This window comes from Pteronotus mesoamericanus, unplaced genomic scaffold (genome assembly GCF_021234165.1).
Source record: "Pteronotus mesoamericanus isolate MK-2021 breed Mesoamerican mustached bat unplaced genomic scaffold, CSHL_Meso_final scaffold_54, whole genome shotgun sequence".
NCBI lineage: Eukaryota > Metazoa > Chordata > Mammalia > Chiroptera > Mormoopidae > Pteronotus > Pteronotus mesoamericanus.
This window is the reverse complement of record NW_026555321.1, coordinates 25603128-25623373: the sequence shown is the minus strand read 5'-3', so window position 1 is coordinate 25623373 and position 20246 is coordinate 25603128. Positions and strand designations below refer to the sequence as shown.

The 20246-nt window shown below is 51.1% G+C and overlaps 1 protein-coding gene and 1 pseudogene across 1 annotated transcript; one reads left to right on the top strand and one right to left on the bottom strand.

The window, feature by feature from the left end:
- Positions 1-2461: 2461 nt before the first annotated feature.
- Positions 2462-12988, bottom strand: LOC129088117 (nucleobindin-1-like; annotated as a pseudogene).
- Positions 12989-15847: 2859 nt separating this feature from the next.
- FOXL2 (forkhead box L2) lies at positions 15848-16978 on the top strand. Its single transcript, XM_054595110.1, has one exon. The coding sequence runs from the start codon at positions 15848-15850 to the stop codon at positions 16976-16978; it is 1131 nt and encodes a 376-aa protein (XP_054451085.1).
- Positions 16979-20246: the final 3268 nt, after the last annotated feature.

Genomic DNA, 20246 nt, shown 5'->3' with positions numbered 1-20246 from the left:
TCTCTCATGGCTTTCCCAGGAGGAAGTTCCCCACTGATTCTCGGGAAGCCCTTCCCATCACAGGCCTCAGCTGTGCCTAGACCTCCTCTTTCTTCTTCAGGAGCATGTTGTCTTTAGGGCTAATCTGGGATACGGGTCTCCTCTGATGTCCCCGTGACCTGGAGGCTTGGAGGGTGTGGGTAAACCGGGCCAGGCTCAGACGCCAATCCAGGAGGCAGCCACCACTGAACGTATGCTAAGGGGGAAAAGCATAGAGCAGTAAAAAACAAAACAAAGCAAAACAAAGCAAAAACTTGGGATATGTAAAGCAAAGACACTTGACTTCACATCCCAGCTCCAGTTCTAACAAGCTGTGTGACCTTGGGCAAGACACTTAAACTCTCTGAGCCACAGTTTCCTCCTTTGTAAAGTGGGGAAAGTAATATCTATTCTGAAAAGAGCTGCTGGAAGATTAAATGAGATAATCTATATAACCAACACCTAATAAGAGTTGCATCATAGTAACTATGAGTATTTAAAGCATGTAAGAAGCCCCCCACCTTTGTCCCACAAGTAGTTTACTGTGCCCTCTGAATGTGTCACCACTAAAACACCAATCACCCCATAAGAAGCAAAGCATGCCAGACCTGCCAGTCCAGAGAAGGTGGGCCTGCGAGAGGGTCCTGAGCCGCCCTGACTACTGTCTTCTGAACACTTCTTGGTCACTTCCCACTTCTTTGGCTATTCCTGCTTCAGTCATTTTACAGGCTCTCCAATTCTACCCATCTCTTTTCTTTAACGTTCTCTCTCGCTCTCTCCACGCCCTCCCTGAGTGACTTCATCCTGTGCCATCTCTCTCTCTCCTGAGTCCAGATCTGCACGTCCAAGTGGCTCCACACATCTCCGCCTGGATGCCCCTCAGGCACCTCAGCCACAACACATTCCACACAGATAATCATCTCATTCAAGAAATCTGTGCCTCCAAACCTTCCCTGCCTCAGGGAATGACCAAACCGTATGTTCACTTGACCAATTCAGAAACCTGGGAGTTGTTCTGACTCCTCCCTCACTCCGACTCTAATCAGTTATCGAGTCTCACAGATTTCACTTCCTAAATGTCTGTCAAGGTGTGCCCTTCTCTCCATCCACCTGCTCTCTTCTTACCTCAGGCCCATCATCTCTCACCTGGACTCCATGAGCCTCAGCCTTGGTCGCCTCCAGCCATCCTCCTACAGCGAGAGTCAGCTTCCTGACACACAAACTCTCCTTTTCACTCTATTTGACTGCTCAAGTGGTCTCAGGGAGGCGCCCCTAGGCTCTCCTTGTAGACTTTGTTAACCTGGCCCCGGATGGCTGCCTCATTGCCTGCTGCCCACCACCCCTCCCCTGCACTGGATACTGCCAAACCCAGCCACCGGTGGTTCCCTGAGAGCACCACTCCCTACCTCAGCTCTGTGCCTGTACACGCATGCTTTTTCTTACTGGAATGCATTCTCCTCACCTCCCCTGGCTCTTACTCATCCCTCAAGATTTAGTCCCAACATCACCTCCTCCAGGAAGACTTCTTCCTCCACTTCCACAGCCTCAGCTGTCTCTCATCACAGTATTTATTGTACCAAATTGCACTTGTTTGTTTACCTATCCAACCCCCCACTAACTGTACTTCCCCAGGGGCAAGAACAAGGTCTTTTTCTACAGACCCCCAGGCCTAGCATGGGGTCAGTACAGAGGTGGTACATGGATATGTTCATATGCGCAAGAATGAATGAATAACAAAATCTACCAACCATGGAGTGACACCTAAAGGCAGTCCTGGGGTGGATCAGCTCTGGGACCCTTCTGTGGTTGTGCAGTGAAGAGGTGAGGGGCCAAGCCATTAGGGAGGAGGCTGAGGCTGAGGTGGCTGAAAGCCAGGGGTCAGGGAGAGTTGGGGCTCCTGGTGTCAGAGTTGATCAACTCTGCTGAGGACACTCCTACCACCTGACCCAGACATGGTGTAGACACTGTCTTCAAGGCATCGCTGGTCTCACAAAAGGTAGAGAAAGGTTGCAAGGGACCATCCAAGCCTCATAAACCAATAGAAGGGGGGCCCAGAGCAGCAGGCAGGATTCCAACAGCTGTGGGATGCAGGATGCTGGAGTGGCCCTAATCTGGCCAGTGAGGCCAATCCACCTAGGAAGCAGGGATACTTCAGGAGGAAGGAGGCTTCCCTAAGCTAGCTAACCCTGTGAGTGTCCGATTGAACATGAGAAGACAGGTCCCTGGAGAGGGACAGAGAGAAGGGACCACAAACAGGGAGAGTGGAAGCTAAGGCAGCAGATAGGAGGCCTGGGTTGCAATGAAGAAAGTGCCATCCTGTCCCCCTTCCCCTAGGAGTCCACACATGCTGTCCTCAGAGGAGGCTGATTGGGACACTTCATCATCCTCCCATCTGCTGTGTGGTAGGAACCCAGGGTGCCACGGTCCTAGAGCATCACAGGTACTAGGAATCCAGTTGGGGCAGCTCAGGGAGCTGTTCAGGAACCTTCCTTTCTGAAGCATCTGCATCCTTTTGGTCACATGCTGGAGCTGGGACAGGAATGTCACCTGTGTTACAAGGGTGGAACTGAGCTGTTCTCTGGGGCTGGGAGCTGGAGCCTTGTGGCTTTGCTGCTGCGTTTCCTCTGTTTCATCTGCAGAACAACCTGCTGCAGCTCTCTCTTCTGGGCCTCCAGGCAGCCCTGGGAGCGCCGCAGAGCCTTCATCTCCTGGCTGAGGTGCTGGACCTTGGCATTCAGCTCTGTCTCCCAGGCAGCCAGCTCTCCTCGAAACGCCTCAGCTCCCCCTCCATAAAGGCAGGATGCATTTCCACTGTCTTCCAGCCCTCCTCCATGTCCCCAGATTCCTTCTTCTGGGTGGGTTCAAGGGACTCCTCCAGGGTCACAAGGTGGTCCTGGTTTGTGTCCACCTGGGGATCCAGATAAGCTTAAGCGACAGAGCTGGACCCTCCTCCACCTGGCATCCACCTTTCCCCATGGCTGGGTCCTATAAGAGACACTCTTGATCGGCAGTTTTCCTAAGACTCAACCTGGAAGGAAAAGAGGTGGGGGTTGAGGGTGCATACACACAAGCGAGAACACTCGTGTATCTGTGCACAACTGTGTGAACGTAGGCACACATATATGTGGTATGTATGTGCAACTGTGTAGGTACATACCCACACTTACATGATTGTGCTCTCTAGTCATATACTCTTCAAATTAAGAAAACACCATCTCATAACATAAAATAATGTCCCAGAAGCCTTTGCCAAGTCCCGAAAAACATAGGCACTCTTTTCTGATAGAAAATCAGAGCCAAGGCAGTCGTGCGCGTCCTTAATGAAGTGCCAGCCTCCCCACACAAGGTGTTCACTCCACCTGGACTTCATTTTGTCTCCAGTGCCACTGCTACCTAAAGAATGCCTTAACCATGCCTTCTGAAAACAGGGAAGTTGCAGTGGGTCCCACCAGCTCAACGGATCCTTTATTCCCTTCCTGGGACAGGCATCCGAGGCAGGGCTTAGAGGCAGGCAGTGACAGTTTGAGGGGCTGGCTGCGTGGGAAAACCAGCAGCCATGGTGGCTCACTGAGGATATCAAGAAGACAGGAAGGCGAGGCGCCCCACCTGCATGACCCCAGGTGGCCCTGGCCACCCTGGATGCATGTGTCTGCACTGGTGAGCCTGGTGGCCTACATGCTGTGCGGGGGGGTGGGGGGAGCGGAAAGGGCCTGCATACTGGGCTCGGCAGGCTCCCTGTGCCACCCAGGCTAAGAACACCCTGCCACCTGCTCGGGCCCTGGCCCTGGCCCTGGCCTTGGCCTCAACCACTGGCTGCTGCTTCCAGGGGGCCGGTCTCAGTGGGGAAACGGTGCATTCAAAGCAAGGAAGACCCCCGCATTCCAGCAAGCCCTGCTTCTGCTCCATGAGGCAAGCCAACCCCGGTCAGCCTGGCACACCCTGAAGCTATATCTGCCTTCCTCCATCCAGGCGCCTAGCAAGACTGCCAATAGCCTTTGCCTTAGAGCCCTCTAGGGTCCTCTGCCATGCTGAAGTCCCCTATTCTTCGTCTTGATGCCTTACTTTTCATGAACACACAGAGGCAGACCCCTAACACTTGTCTCCCTCCCACTCTCTACCTCTCACAGAACTATAAATCCTGGACTGATTCATACTAAAGAGTAAATAATTAATAATATTTGAATTCTTTTCCCAGTCTAAATCTTCACCTAAAAGAAAAAAGAAAAAAAAATGAAATGTACAATCCCACACATTCATTCAACAAACATTTCATGCCAGACCTATAGGTACCTCAGGCACTAAGAATACAATGATAAGAACACAGCCTCTACCCTCAGAGAGCTCACAGTCTAGCAGAAGGAGATAGACAAAGCACAGACAAGGTGCCATGGGAGCCCAAATAGCCAGCCCAGCCTGCCGATATAGATTATTAGACCAGGGAAGACCTCCAAGAGAAGGTGAGCATTAAGCAGATCCAAAGGATAACCAGCAAGCAGCTGAGGATAAGCTGATAGGCAAGCCACCTTTACCATGCCTGAAGGCCCACATGAACAAGGATGCATCCCTAGTTTGCATCCTAGTTTGAAAGAAGGAGTGTACAAGAAAACAGAGCACCCAAAACATGGGCACGCTGAGATGGCCAATGGCATGTTAAAAGAAGGAGGTATAACCAACTCCCCTTCGGAGCCCTGTTTCTGGCATACACAGTAAGAAAAACTTGACAAATTACACACCAGGCTTGTTTGTGATTTATTGTGGATTAAGAATATGTTGTCTTTATTCCCAATCAGACTGAAGAAAACTCTTCAAAGGTAAAAACTAGGTCCTTTCTTATGTCCACCAGAGAACTTGGCATATACGTTGACACCCGACAAGTACACAGCTAAAAGTGCTTCTTGATTAAAGCAATAACATGCTGTCCTCTGGCCCACAGCATGTGCAGTGACATTGCTGGACAACTCAGTCCTGCTTTGGCCTCTCCTAGGAGACTTGACTTTTACCTGCCAGGTCTTCCCAGATTGCCCAGCCAGAAACCTTCCTTTACTTCCTCTTTCCTCCAATGCCACCTGTATCTTAAACTGGGGAGCTATGTACAGGTTGTATACTTGTCACCAGAAGCTCCCGGTAGGCAGAAATCACACATTGCTCCTCTCTCCATCCCTATACCTAAAACAGCACTGCACAGAATAAGGGCTCCACAAATAATGTGATCGTTCATTCATTTTTTCTTTTCTTTTGGATGGAAGACACTGTCTAATATATTTCAAGACCCACAAAATCAGCCACTTCCTAAATAATCGCTTAGAGTTCCATTGTCATTGTCATTAAATAAAAGAAGAATTCATCATTCATCCTGCCTGTCCTTCACAGACCCTACCTCAAGGCAATCAAATGGTTGATAAACAGTTAGTCAATGAAGAATCAATGAAGACCTAGCTGGTGTGGCTCAGTGGGCTGAGTGCCAGCCTGCAAACCAAAGGGTCACTGGTTTGATACGCAGTCAGGGCACATGCCTGGGTTGTGGGTCAGGTCCCTGGGGAGTGGGGGGCTTGAGAGGCAACCATACATTGATGTCTCCCTCTCTCTCTTTCTCTCTCCTTTCCCCTCTCTCTAAAAAAATAAATAAATAAAATATTTTAAAGAAAGAATGAAAAAGGAATGAATTAGAATATCACCATTTTGTTAATGAGTCCTAATGAATGATGGCTCTAAGCAGTGATCTGTTTAAAGTCAAAAGAGAAAAAAAAAACTAAACATTAGTGTCTCCTGATGCAAGTATGCAACACCATTGGTAAAGTGTTTTTGCCAAAATATCTAACCTAATCTAACCAAACCTCTAGATCTACCGATACACGGGAAATACAGAGGAGAGGCACTTTAAAGGATGTCACAGAGATGCAATTAGCAGAATCAAGGCTCTGAGAAACTCCACAGGATAAGTGGTCTACTATCTTTAAACATCTATTGCAAATAGAAAAAGAGAGAAAGGAGAGATATCTATAGATTAAAAGAGACTTAAGACACATATTTGCCAAATTTAATGAATGGATCTTGTTTGTATCCTTAAACAAACCAACTATAAAATCCTTCTGAAACTATTGAGGAAATTTGAACATTAACATTTAGTATTTGATATACTAAAAAATTCACTCACAATTTTTACGTACGATGATGGTATGGTGGCCTTTTTTAAGTGCTTCTATTTAGGGGACATAAAATCATATGTTTATGTGAAGTAATTAATAGACATGTCTGGGATTAGTTTCAAAAGAATCTGGTGGGAGAAGAGTGAAGAAATTTGTGGAGATACAGAGGAAACCAGTTGGGGGTTCACTGTATTATTCTCTTTCCTATTTTATATATAGGATTGAAATATGACATAGGTTTAAAACAGAGATAAAAGACACAATAATAATGTTACTAATAATTATTGTTAGGCTTTTTTAGTGCTTCCTTTGTGCCAGATGCTATGTTAAGTACTGTCACACAGTATCATATTTAATCTTCTCAAGAACCCTGAAACCTAGAAACCACCATCATTGTTTTGCAGATGAGGAAAATGAGGCCCAGAGAGGCTGAATAACAGGACCAAAGTCACACAGCAAGTGGACTACAGAGCCAGAATTTAAGTCTAGATCTTCTGGCATCCAAGTTCATGTTCTCTGCCCTCTACCATCTCACACTCACTGGCATGGACTTCCCAGGGTACAGGCATCACTCTGTTTTACAGATGAAGAAGCTGAGCTTCTGTTCAGCAATAACTAGTACAGTTAGAAATGTCAATACCTATTGATCCAGCAGCCACCTACTTCTTGGTAAACTGTAGCACTTGAGCACTAGCAGGCATACATAAGAACATGCATAGCAGGACTACCCAATGTCCCTCAACAAGAACATGAATAAATAAATCGTGGTGTGGCCATACAATGGAATGGTGCAACACAGTGAAAATGAATGGAGTTTATCTGTATATCATCCAGGAACTTTTCACAAACATCATGTTGAATGAAAAAGCAAGCATCTTTCTGCAACAGCAGAATACCGTTTATCTAAATTTATGCAACACAAGACAATACTAAAGATTGCCTAAGAGTGGATACACACATAGTACAACTATAAAAACAGCTGTCAGAATAATTAGCACCAAATTTACCATGGTAATCACCTTAGGAGAGAGACAGAGAGGCATAAAGAGAGGGTGTGGAGGGGTACTCAACTATATCTGTAAAATTCATTCTTTAAAAAGAAGTATGTGTGTTAGTGAGGCTGTGGAGAAATAGGCATCTCACACACTCTCGGTGGGAGTGTGCACTGCTTCAATCTATGAGGAGGGTAATCCGGTAACATCTGTCAAAGTTTCAAGTGTGCCTACCCTTTGACCCAACTCTACATTTTTAGAAATTTTTGTATAGATATATGTACATACCTAAAAAAAATAGGTATATACAAGATTATACATTACAGTATTGTTTATAGAAGCTAAGGATTGGAAACAACCTAATACCATGCAGCTCTAAAAAAGAATGCACAGATATGGAGAAACTTCTAAGACGCAGAATACTGTGCATTAGATGCTGTCATGTGTAAAAAGTGAGGAAGGGCAGAGCAATATACATAGAATGTTTGTTTATGCATGAAATATGTCCAGCAGTCTACATGTGAAAACAGAGTCACTGCCTGTGAGGATGACTTGGGGACAGGGGTGCGGGAGAGGCTTTTTGAGGTAAGCTTTCTATTTTTTTTAATTTTGGTACATGTGAATTTATTGCCTATTGAAAGAATGATAGAATTGTAAAACTCTGACGCTCAGCAAGGTTCCATCATTTCCCAGACTGATATCAATAAGTATCTGGACAGATGTCTGTTTAACCACTCCACCACAATAACTACAGCCTATGGGGGGTGGGGGGCGGGTGTGCATCAATGACAGTACCAGGCACCAGGATTTCCAGTCCATCTGTACTACCTCTGTGGCCCAAGCAGACCTTGTATATGTCTGGACCTGAGTTCCCATCACCCACATGAGGGGGTTCTTTTCTATTCAGATATGCTACTAGCTCCCATCTTCAGGAGTGCTGTCTCCTAGCAAAAGACTAGGGCCAAGAGCCTGGGACAATGCACACCAGATCCTGGACTGTTCCCACCCAAAGCCCCAGAATCCTGACCACTGTTTCCCCAACAAAAGCTTGCTTGTACAACCACAGCAGCCTGTCAGCAATTACCCCCAATTACAAACCCGGAGCCAGCAAGGCCTCAATTAGTCTAAAAAGAGGCCTGAGGAGGGGCCAGCTGCACAGAGTATAGCACCCATATATTGCCTCCACCCATGGGGCAGCATAATCCTCTCAGTCAAGCCCAGGGGCTTGGATACATGGTAACAACACCCTCAGGACATCCTGAGAAGGCTGTTGACTCTCCTTCTCAGAGCGATCCTTCTAAGTAGGGCCTAGTCAAGTCCCTACTCTGTCCTAAAGTGCCTTTCTCTAGACATCATGCTGTCTCCCTGCTCAGACCACACACATTCTTACCACTTTCCCCCAGGCAAGGTGCACCATCTCCAGCCTATCATCTCCTTCTAGGAGAAGATGAGCATCCTTGGTTGAGCCCTGTAGTTGAAGGGATATGCCCCAGGTTGCCTCTGAGGCATCATGATTATGGGCTTGGCTCAACTTGTTTGGAGGACAGCCAAATGCCCATCTCCCCCCAGGAAAGGATGGATTCTGCATTCTTCTCTGCAGCATCCAAAAACAATTTGGTCCAATCTCCTTTCACAAATTCTCTGAGAAGAACCCCATTAGGTTGCTGAGCCCAGTGCCTGGCAAGGTTTGAGGTTTTCACTGAATTGGCCCCTATGTCCTTCTTTCCAGTGAGTGTATGTGGCTGTGAGACTGTGTGTATATGTGTAAACACAAATCGCAAGCCTAGGTGTGACAGTGCATGTGGGGAGGACCAGAAGTCATAGGAAATGGATCTCATAAATAGCACCTAGATTTGGTCAAATGGAAGGAAGGACCTCCTGACCTTGCAGGGACAAAGAGAGACACATGTGCAGAAGTGAAACTCAGGGCTCCAAAGTCAAGCTGCCACTTATTCACTGGGGGCCTTCAGAAAGTTACTTAATTCCTCTGAGCCTCAGTTTCTTCATCTATAAAATAAGAATAGTACCAACCCCTTAGGCTTGTCAGAAAAATGTAATGAGAGAATGCATGTAAAGTCCCTGGCTCAAAATAAGTTCTTAATAAAGGATAGCACCCTGGCAGGTGTGACTCAGTGGATTGAGCACAGGACTGCAAACCAAAGGGTCACTGGTGGGATTCCCAGTCAGGGCACACGCTTGGGTTGTGGGCCAGGTCCCCAGTAGGGGGCGCTTGAAAGGCAACCACACATACACAATACTCTCCCTCTTTCTCCCTCCCCTCCCCTCTGTCTAAAAATAAATAAAATCTTCTTAAGAAAATTATAGCTATTTTGTTCCTTTATAGTGATAATAAAAATAATAACAGCTGGAGGTACACAGTGGTCTTTAGAGAATGCTTTCTATAAGGAAAAGACCCTGTTATGGCATGTGTGTCTGTCCATCATCTGTCTGTCTAGCACTGTAGTTTGTTCTGCCACTCTGAAAAATTGTTTGGCAATATCTACTAAAACTAAACATATGCCTACTCTCTTAGGTACCTGCTCAAGAGTAAAGAAATGCCCTTGCCTGAGTTAGTGTGGCTCAGTTAGTTGGAGCATCATCCTGTGGACTGAAGGGTCACGGGTTCAATTCTTAGTCAGGGCACGTGCTCGGATTGCATGTTCAATCTCGGTTGGGGTGCATACAAGAAGGCAGCCAATTGATGTTTCTCTCTCTCTCCCCCCACCCAAAACCAATGGGGAAAAAGTGCCCTCCGATGAGGTTTTAAAAAAAAGAAATGCCCTTGACAAAAAGACATGTACAAAAATGTTGACAGCAGCTTTATTTATGATATCCTCAAACTGAAAACAACACACATGTCCATCAGATGAGATAGGCAAAGGGGTAAGTATATTGTGGAATATTACATAGCAATAAAAGGAAATGAATATCTGTCACATGTAACAAGATGGATGACTATCAAAAACATGTTCTTCAGAAGTCAGGCACATAAGTATACATCCCATTGAGTATCATATATGCCCCATTTATATGATACTCAAAGCAGGCAGGAAAAGTTAATCATTGGTCATAGAAATCAGAATATGCATTATCTTTGGTTCAGGTATTGATGAGGAAAAAACATAAAGGAAACTTTTGAGGTGACAGAAATGTTAATGTTTCATATCTGGATCGAGGTGGTGGTTACATGGTGCATTATATGTAAAAATACATCAAGCTCTATGTTTGAGATGTATATTGTTTATCATATATGAATTATGCAGCATATACATACACATACATCATTTTGGTATTTGTTATGAGGGAAATCTTCAGGAGGCCAGCAATACGAAATACAAAACTCAACCCTTCTCCCTCCCTTCCTCTGCCCTTCATCAAAGCTGCATCTAAAACTGCCCTCCTGCATGGAGGCTCTTTAGATGGTGCACATTTATGGAGAGAACATTGAGGTGGGATGATGACCAAGGGGAAGGGCTCTCTCAGGCATCCCCTCATGGGCCCACTTGGAGCTCCAGACAGCAGGTCTTACGCCTCGCAAGCCAGCTGCCACAGATGCAGAGGCCTCTCTACTTGTAAGAAGTTTAGTTTGAGTGAAATTTCAGACAGGTCCTCACCATAATTAAGGAACCAAGGTGTCCTGTGTCCTTGCCTAGAGTTCAGCAGCATGGCTGTGCAGCCATAATGACGAGAGAGCCCCAAACAGCAGAGGACTCTCAAATCCTGAGCTGGCCCTCCGTGGTCTAGCCACTGTGTTCCACCTGCAGTTCCGTTCTTGGAAATTCCAGCTTCATTACAAGGAAAGCGGCATCTCTCAAGTCTCTCTGTGGAACAGGGCCATTTTCCAATCCCACTAGAATGTATTGAGCCCACCGTGGTGGGAAGCACTGAGAAGTGGAGGACAGAGTCTCACCTGCCAAGGCTTACAGTCTAGGTGTGGAGAAAGGCAACAAGGCAACTCTAAACAACAACACATCGCACTCTTGAGTGTGTGTTGGGGCCTAGTGGTAGGGTATTCACTGTTTAAGAATGAACAAAATGGCTTTGGACTATTTCGGAATCATAGCCATGGGATACCAAAGGAAGCTGGCCAGCAGCTCCTGCCATCCTAGAATTCTCTCTTTTGGAGCATCCGAGAGGTCTTTAGAAAGGGGAGGACCTCACATGGCCCAGAAACCAGCCTCCTCTGCCTTTTTCCCTGAGTTAGGCTCAGCCAGGAGAAAGGCCTACAACTGCCCTGCAGTCTGCCTTGCAGAGGGTAGGGCACACACTCCTTAGGACAGAGGGGCTGGTGGAACCCAGTATCAGCAAAGGAAAGAGGAGCCCAGAACTCTGACCTACTGCCTCCCAGCCCAGCTACAACAAGGTCAGGGGTGTGGGATTTAAAAAGATACTTACCAACTGGAAACAGCTGTCATCTGTGAGTTCTTCCCCAGAATGGGCAATGCCATTGCCTGCCTCTGTGCCTCTCTCTCTCTCTCTTTCTCTCTCTCCCCCCTTCCCCTCTCTCTCCCCCCCTTCCCTTCTCTCTCTCTCTCTCTCTCTCTCACTCTCTCTCTCTAGCACATATTTGGGTAAGTGACTCTGCTAATCCCATCCAGGCAGAATAATTCCGGCTGGCCTAGGGCCTGGAGCTGTGTGGGTGTGTGCAGAAGAACTGTGCAACCATCTCAGCCTGCAGACTGACAGTGCAGCAGCTAGCTCAGCTACAAAACAGAGACGAAGCCTGCGTGAGTGGCCTGTGTGTGTTAAAGCACATCAGGGGTATGATCTGTGCCTAAGCTTCTAAAATGAACTCAGAGCAGTAACCTCATCATGGCAATATCCAGGTGGCCACCCAGTCACCCTAACCACAGACCAAGGACATCAGAGAGACAACATGTTCTGGGACTCAGACTCGCAGACATGGAGCCAAGAGGTGACTCTGTGTCATGAGATAGCTGGGTGACCAGTGTGTGAAGAAACGTAGAGTCCGGGAATTACACTGACATATTTTACACCAAGATGTGCAGGATCTGAACTAATATGTATTGTATAACAGGTGAGTGTGAGAGAGTAGTGGGGAAAAGAAGGGGAGGGGATCCTGGGTTGACTGGAAGAAATGGATGGACGGATGTGACCTGAGGAGAAGGCCCTGGAGTTCGTGGGGGTGGGGGTGGGGGTGGGGTGAGGGGTGGGAGTGGCGGGGAGGAATTGGGGTAGTGCTGACAGTTGAGGTGTGGAGTTGTGCGGGAATGTACTAAGAAACACAGTCCGGCTTCCCGTTTCCCGCGTGCGTGCCACAGAGGCCATGCCCACAAGAGAGGCCTGCAGAGGGCTCGGTGCCTCACCTACCCGGAATGCTTCAGAGCTCCGCCAGGAAAGGGGGCCGCAGGGCTTGGTTCAGGCGGGCGGCGGCGGTGCGGGACGAGTGGAGCCGCGGCAGGTCAGCGCTGCCTGCCTCCAGGCCGCGGGCCGCTCGCCGCTCACCTGGCGATGCGCCGTCAGGACTCCGGCCGCGGCGACAGAAGCGTCTCCCTCCATCCGAGCCGAGTGCTGTGCTCGCGCCGGCTGCCGGGGCGTCGGAGCCAGGGGGGCCGGTGAGGGGCCTCGGAGGCGCCGGAGAGGAGACCGCGCTCCGTCGGCGGGTCTCTGTCTGGCCCGGGGTCCACAGAAGGCGCTCCGGCGGCTCCTGAGCGGCAGCTGCAGGCCCCGCGAAACCAGGCGGTAGAGGCGAGGAGCTCCGCCCGGTCCTTGGAGGTGGGCACCACCCGAGGTCACTGAGTCGGGGCCCTGGGTCGCCGAGGCCCCGCGGGAAGAGGGGTCAGCCCTGGAGTCCCACATAAACCTCCGCATGGTTTGCCCCGCGAGGCGGGATCCCGACCTCCCCGGGAAGCGGGACCCTCCCCAGCCTGCCCAAGAGGGTTGAGAAGTAAACTAAGGCGCGCCCCGCTGCTTCCTGGAGAGATCAATACCTGGGGAGAGCAGGACTCCTCTTTTCCCACTCAGAAAAATCCCTTAGAGGCACTCCTTCCTTTGCCCCCATCCCCTAGACACACACACACACACACACACACACACACACACACACACTCCTTAAAAGGCTGAAAAGGGAGCCGAGTTTGGAATTCGGGGAAGTGATGACACACACAACAATGCTGTTACACCTGGCTGCTGCCGGCCAGAAGCGGAAATGCCTGCAAGGGGGAGAGAGGGACGGAGAGCCAGCCTGGGTGGTCAGAAAAAAAGAGCAGAAGAGATGGCAGCACCCCAAGGTGGGGCCAGCTCAAGCTGTTTTTTTTCCCTTGCCCAGGCCCTGGGGGACGAGGGGCACTGCAGTTAATCGGCAGCAGCCCAAACAGAACTCCCACCCATAGCCTGGGCACCCATCAAGTGAGGATAAAGAAAAACACCTGCACTCCTGCTCAGGAAGCGGGCACAGAGGATGTGAAGAAGTGCTGCTTTGCCCCGCTGTATGTTGGGAGCGGTCGGAGAAAACCACCAAGCTACTATGAGATATTTTCAATGGTGGGTGGAAGAGGGTATTTACTGAGATGAGTTTAGGAGAGCCCTGCACCCTCTTACTGAAGTGATCAGACCAAGCTTTTCTGCTGAACTCTCTGGAGTCATCTTCAGGATGCTGAATTCCAAGAGCCTCATCACCCTCTCCGCCTTTCCTTTAACCTCAGAATGCAGATCATAGGCCCGCGTGGGAAGAAGCAGCACGTGCAGGTGGGCTGTGACTTCCTCAGAGGCTGGACAGCCTGGGAGGACGAGGTGGTGACAGGCATTAGGCCAACCACTCCAGACATGCCAATCACTGACACACACCTGCAGGACATCCATTCAGTCCACCTTCCTCTACAAAGGATCCCTGCCCCCTCAGCACCACAGAGTTTAAAGCATGGGGACTCAAAACATGAGCCATCTCTCTCACACTTTGACTACAGAATTTTTGTAAGTCTGTTAACTGTTAAAAGGCACACCTGACTTCTTCTTTCCCTTTTTTTTTTTTTTTTTTGGCCGTCATTGACTTCCCCTGAGGCAATGTTTGTTCATGCACATGTAACTGGGTCCCAATCAGAATTCTGCTGAAGGTAGGTAAGAACTCACCCCTCAGTCCTGGAGAGAGATCAGAACAAATGGCTTGTCATGAGAGAGATTTGGAAAAGTGCCTCCCTCACAGCATGTTGTTCTTCCTCGTCTGTAGCAGAAATATATACACTGGCAGCGATGGAGGCGGGAAGAATTGAGAAAGAAAAGAAAGCAGGGAAAGGACATAGGGAAGGGAAGAATAAAGAAAGAGAGCGGAGGACAGAGGAAATAATAAGAAGAGGTAAAAACCCTGAGCGACATTTACTCTGATACATGACGTGATACATATATCATTACCCACATATGAGTGTAAATATTTTACCTCGTAAATCTCAAACCTTCTACATGCGTTTAAACGTGCACGTGGGCAGCCAGTCTCTCAAGTGTCGCAAGGCCAGAAGACTCGCCCTGACTTCTAGATGTACTACCGGTGCCCTTAGACACACAGTCACCCAAAGCTCCACGGGGGCAACCTTCTCGCCTGTGTCGGAGCAGGAGCAAAACGGGGTCTACTTGGTATTAAAGCACACATCCAACCGGTAGGCTACGCACACATTCTGAGGAAGGGTCTGGTGCCTAGGTCCTGGGCAGCTCAAGAAAGGGAGGAAGCCCTGGATGCCTCTTCCCAGCGATCCTCTCCCTAGCCCCAACCCGGCCCAGTCACACCGAGAGCGCGAGGAACAGGCCAAGCCGAAGTTTCTTCCTTCAGGGACACGCGTTTCTGGGCTGATTTTCCCAAAGCCACCGCGCGGCTCTCTCCACCCCACCCCCGTCCAGCCCCCTCGCCCTCCCGCCCCTCCCCCAGCCCTGAGCTAGAGGCTTAGTCCCAAGATAGCAGCAAAGGGCCGAGCGAAGGAGTCGATTTTCTTTCACCTGAAAGCTGCGAGGAGACTTGGCGCGCCTCTCCTCGCTAGGGCCCAAGCTCCCTGGACACGGGGTCGAGTGCGGACGGACCCGCAGAGCGGACGGACCCGCAGAGCGATCGGACCCGCAGAACGAACACCGCCAGACTTCCAGGGCTTGTGAGAGCGTGAGCCCGGCTATCCGCCGGGCCCCCAGGCTCGCTGGGAGGGGGAAGGCGAGTCCAGGCTGTGCGGAGCGTTTACAAAAAGTGACTTGGAGATGAACTCGCCCGTGCACGACTGGCCGCCCAGCTATAGGGGCGAAGGCGCCTGACGCAAGCGGAACTCGGCGGAGCCCATACGAATCAGAACAGAGCGAGGCTCCTGGCGCACTAGGGACTCCGGGAGGCAGCTCCGCCAGAGACGCGGGTCGTGCTTCGAAAACCGGAGCGTGGGGGAGGGGAAGAGAGCGGTGAAGAAAACCCGCCGAGGCGGGGACTGGCCTGGCGGGGAGGGGCGGCGAGGCCGGAGCCCCTTTCTGTTGGGCGGACTCCCCATGGCCAGAGGCTGAGCACTGCTCCCGCCGACTGCTCCCCAGGGGAACGGAAAGAAGAGTGGAGAGGGGCGAGAGGCCGCCAGCGAGCGAGCGCCGCGGCATCGGCAGGCTCCAGAAGTTTGAGATTCGGCTGAGAGTGGACTTGTGCGCCCAGGCTCTTCGCCGCGCCAGCGCTAGCAAAGAAGAGCAAGGGCTGCCTGGCCGCTGCGCGCCGGCTTTGTCATGATGGCCAGCTACCCCGAGCCCGAGGACGCCGCGGGGGCCCTGCTGGCCCCGGAGACTGGCCGCGCAGCCAAGGAGCCCGAGGCACCGCCGCCGCCGAGCCCAAGCAAGAGCGGCAGTGGCGCCGGGACAGCTCCGGAGAAGCCCGACCCGGCGCAAAAGCCCCCGTACTCGTACGTGGCGCTCATCGCCATGGCGATCCGTGAGAGCGCTGAAAAGAGACTCACGCTGTCCGGCATCTACCAGTACATTATCGCCAAGTTTCCGTTCTACGAAAAGAACAAGAAGGGCTGGCAGAATAGCATCCGCCACAACCTCAGCCTCAACGAGTGCTTCATCAAGGTGCCGCGCGAGGGCGGCGGCGAGCGCAAGGGCAACTACTGGACGCTGGACCCGGCCTGCGAGGACATGTTCGAGAAGGGCAACTACCGGCGCCGCCGCCGCATGAAGCGGCCCTTCCGGCCGCCCCCCGCGCACTTCCAGCCCGGCAAGGGGCTCTTTGGGGCCGGAGGTGCGGCGAGTGGCTGTGGCGTGGCGGGCGCGGGAGCCGACGGCTACGGCTACCTGGCACCCCCTAAATACCTGCAGTCCGGCTTCCTCAACAATTCGTGGCCGCTCCCGCAGCCGCCCTCACCCATGCCCTACGCCTCCTGCCAGATGGCGGCGGCTGCAGCGGCGGCCGCAGCGGCGGCGGCGGCGGCGGGCCCGGGCAGTCCGGGCGCTGCCGCGGTGGTCAAGGGGCTGGCAGGCCCGGCCGCCTCTTACGGGCCGTACTCACGCGTGCAGAGCATGGCGCTGCCAGCCGGCGTGGTGAACTCGTACAACGGCCTTGGGGGCCCGCCAGCCGCGCCCCCGCCGCCGCCGCACTCCCACTCACACCCGCACGCACACCATCTACACGCGGCCGCCGCACCCCCGCCAGTCCCGCCGCACCACGGGGCCACCGCACCGCCCCCGAGCCAGCTCAGCCCTGCCAGCCCGGCTACAGCCGCGCCCCCGGCGCCCGCGCCCACCAACGCCCCTGGCCTGCAGTTCGCCTGCGCCCGGCAGCCCGAGCTCGCCATGATGCATTGCTCTTACTGGGACCACGACAGCAAGACCGGCGCGCTGCACTCGCGCCTCGATCTCTGAGAGTCCAGCAGCGCACGCCGGATGCGAGGATGCAGGGACGCACGACGCCGGCCTTGGGCGCAGCCACTGCAGCCAAACAGTCCGCGCGCCCGTAGGGGCTGCCTCCTGAGCCAGCGCCCGCGGCCCCTCTTCGCCTCCTCGCGCCTCTTGGCTCCTCTCGCTCCTCTTGCTCCTCTTTGTCTCCTCCGCTTCTCCTCCTGTGCTCGCCTCCCTGCCTTCTATGCCCTTTCTCTCCTCCCTCCTGCAGGCCGCCTTTCTGCGCACTTTTTCTGCAGGCCTCGTCTTCTCCGGGCGCCGCAGCGTCCGGGCCGGACACCCCATGCCAAAATTCAAGGTGGAGAGAAGTGCCCGGGCTGAGGCGCAGCCAGGCGTCAGCGGCGCAGACCGCTTGGCAATCTCACACAGGTCTGTGCGCTCGCGCTCAGCTTTGCCCGTCCGGCTGCCGCGCCATCCTTGTCTAGAAGAGCGGGTCTGGGCCGACATCGAGCCCCGAGCCGCCGGGAAAAGGAACGAACGAGTATTTGCTCCGTACCCTCTTGAAGCTGTTCAGAAGTCGCTCGCCAGGTCCCACTGGGCTGAATGGGGGTTGGGCCCGAGCAGGAAGCCGGGCTGCCTCGCTGGGCGGCCTACGCCCGGGTTTACACCACATCCCGGCTCGGAGAAAGGCTGCGTTTCCTTCGCTCTGCATCCCGGCGCCTCGGGCTCCTCCAGGCCGGGCTGCTGGCTAGGTTTTGCTACAAAGATCCGGAGCGCTATTTTAGATAATGCTTAAAAATATATTTGTTAAAGAAAATAACTCACCGGGAAAACCGGTGAAGTATTGTGGTCGTGGAGTTTGCTAGAGCAAAACCTGAAAATCTCTTGCAGGAAACTTGAAGTAGAATTCCTGTCAGGCCTGCAAAAAGCTGTCTTCAAAGAGGTAGGAGAATATGCTCAGTAAAAGATGGTTTCCTCTACAAATGAGGGGATTTTCCCCCCTCTTCCTATTAAAACAAAAATCAAAAACAAAATTTCCCGGATCTTCCGATGCAAGCCCAGAGTACCGGGAGATCACAGCCTGCCTGGAGGACGCTGCAGGGACGGCTCGTCCCTGATTTTTGTTTTTCAAACGTCTTGCTTCTCGCACCTTGGGCAGCAGTCGGACCTAACGGGCTTTTGAGCCGGCCTGCCCGAAATTCCTAGACCTGGTTGTTCTGTAGTGTGTCGTTTGGAGGACCAAATTTTCTAGAGAGAAACTAGAGCACTTTTGTTGTTTTGTCAATTCTCGAATAAATTTCTTGTTCTTTCTTTTAACACGGACTTATATTATTTCCGTCGCGCCTGTTTGTGCAGCAGCTAGTTAAAAGAGAGAAATTTTCAGCAAAATGTTATCCTTTTCCAGATAAACACGAGAGAAGGGCAGCCGGACAGGGGGGCATTTGTGGTTGCTGCTGCGGCTTTATTTTGTCAGGGATTGTTTGTTTTCTGCGTCATCGCTAGTGTGTTGCGGCTGTTTAAACTCATCAGAGACTTTCCCGCGGTTTGTTCACAAGGCGCGACTGTAGGTAGGGTTCGTGGTGGTTTTTGCACCCATGAAAGTTTGTATTTCACCTCTCACACAGAGGGACTAGATGTGTGGGCTCTTTCCGTTTATAGTTCCCATACTTTAAAATTTTACCAGTCAGCTATAACAGCTAGAAAAGTATATTCCAAATATATAAAAATCCTGTTTGGGAAAACGCTCTGAAAGATGAAAACTTCTGTACAAATGTAACGAATGGCTTATTATTTTTAATAATCATAATTCACTTATCTTGAGCTGTATAAGAGATTTGGGACTATCAGAAAGGGGTGACCATACTGCATGGCTGTAGAAATCTAATTTTTTTTTCTTTCTTTTCCTTCACTGAGACTCCTCAAATAACGAATTAAGAACGGTGCTTCAGTACTTCAGCTCAGGGACACAGGCATTCCACCGGGTTGCAGTCCACAGCCCAGAGGCAGGATTAGGGGTGGTCCACCTTCAGTCCTCCTATGGGATAACAGATATCATCCTGCTCTTGCTAAGACTTGGTGCATCTTGGGCTGGACCCTATACCCAGCAAACTGTCCCTTGCTGCCCCCCACTTTGAACCTCCTAACAGTGGCTGCAGGTCCAGGCGGACTAATGCTCCCAAGGCAGCTGCACTCCTCATAAGGACTGAGCCTATACCTCCCACTTCAGCCTATACTGGTGGTCCTGCCATGGGAATGTCAGGGTGGGATCCTTGTTAGAGTAGCTGGGCCCAAAGGAAAGTGACTCCCACTCAGGGTGGCCCCCTTCTCCCTCAAGCATCCCTGGGAGGCTGGAAGGTAGAAGATGAAGCCATGTAGATTTTGAGGAGCATCACCCTGAGACAGGGATTGGAGCCTGCTTGGGCCAGGGGAGCTGGAAAGAATAGGCTGGAGAGAGAGGCTCAACTGGTGTGGGAAGCCCAAGAGGCTGGTCAGGGCTAGTGTCTGATCACTTCTGGCAACCTGCTGCGCCTTTGTCTGGATGACTAAGGGGAGTTTCAGAAAAAAAGTGGACTGCTCTGGGCTTGTTTGTTTGTGCTTTCTGTGGCTCGAACTGTATCCCATGGACAGTTGGGTAGTCTATGCTTGCTGCAAATGTGTGCATACAGTGTAAGTCAGTATCCTAGTGACAGGGTGGGCAGTGTATATCTTTGGACAGAGCATATGGCTCGTACTCAAAGTGCTTACTGAAACCCCAGTGTATGTTGTGTTCATAAATCATTGGCGAGGTGTGCAGTTATGTTCTGGGTATATAATCCTGGCTTGCTGAATGATAACAGAGAATACATAGAGTCTTTCCTTCAACTGGCTGAGGCTCTCTGTTCTAAGGCTGGCTCTCAGCACCTCCCAACTGCTATCCCCAGCAGATAAAGCAGAGGAGGCAGAACCTTCAGTGAGGTGGAGTTTGACCAGGCCAGCACTGGAGGACAGAACCTCTCTCTGCACCCAGTAACTGAAAGGCAAGAGGCACTCTTGGCTGTGGAGAGCAACAGCCTTACCAAGTACTGAAATTAAGGAATCGGTGTGCAATTCCTGGTCTACACAGTGACAGGGAGGTGAGAGAAGGGAGACAAGTCATACCCCACCTCCCCATGGTTGCCCACAAAAAGACATCTCTCTCTAATCCCAGCTCTCGGGGTTTCTCAGAACCCTATAGTTTCCTCATTTTCCCCCAGTGCTAAAAGTTCAGGACAATGGCTGACTTTCTTCATCTCTCATTTTCTTTCTCTCCTCT

Coding starts and splice junctions, on each gene's coding strand:
- FOXL2 (XM_054595110.1), top strand. CDS start 15,848: ATGATGGCCAGCTACCCCGAGCCCGAGGACGCCGCGGGGGCCCTGCTG.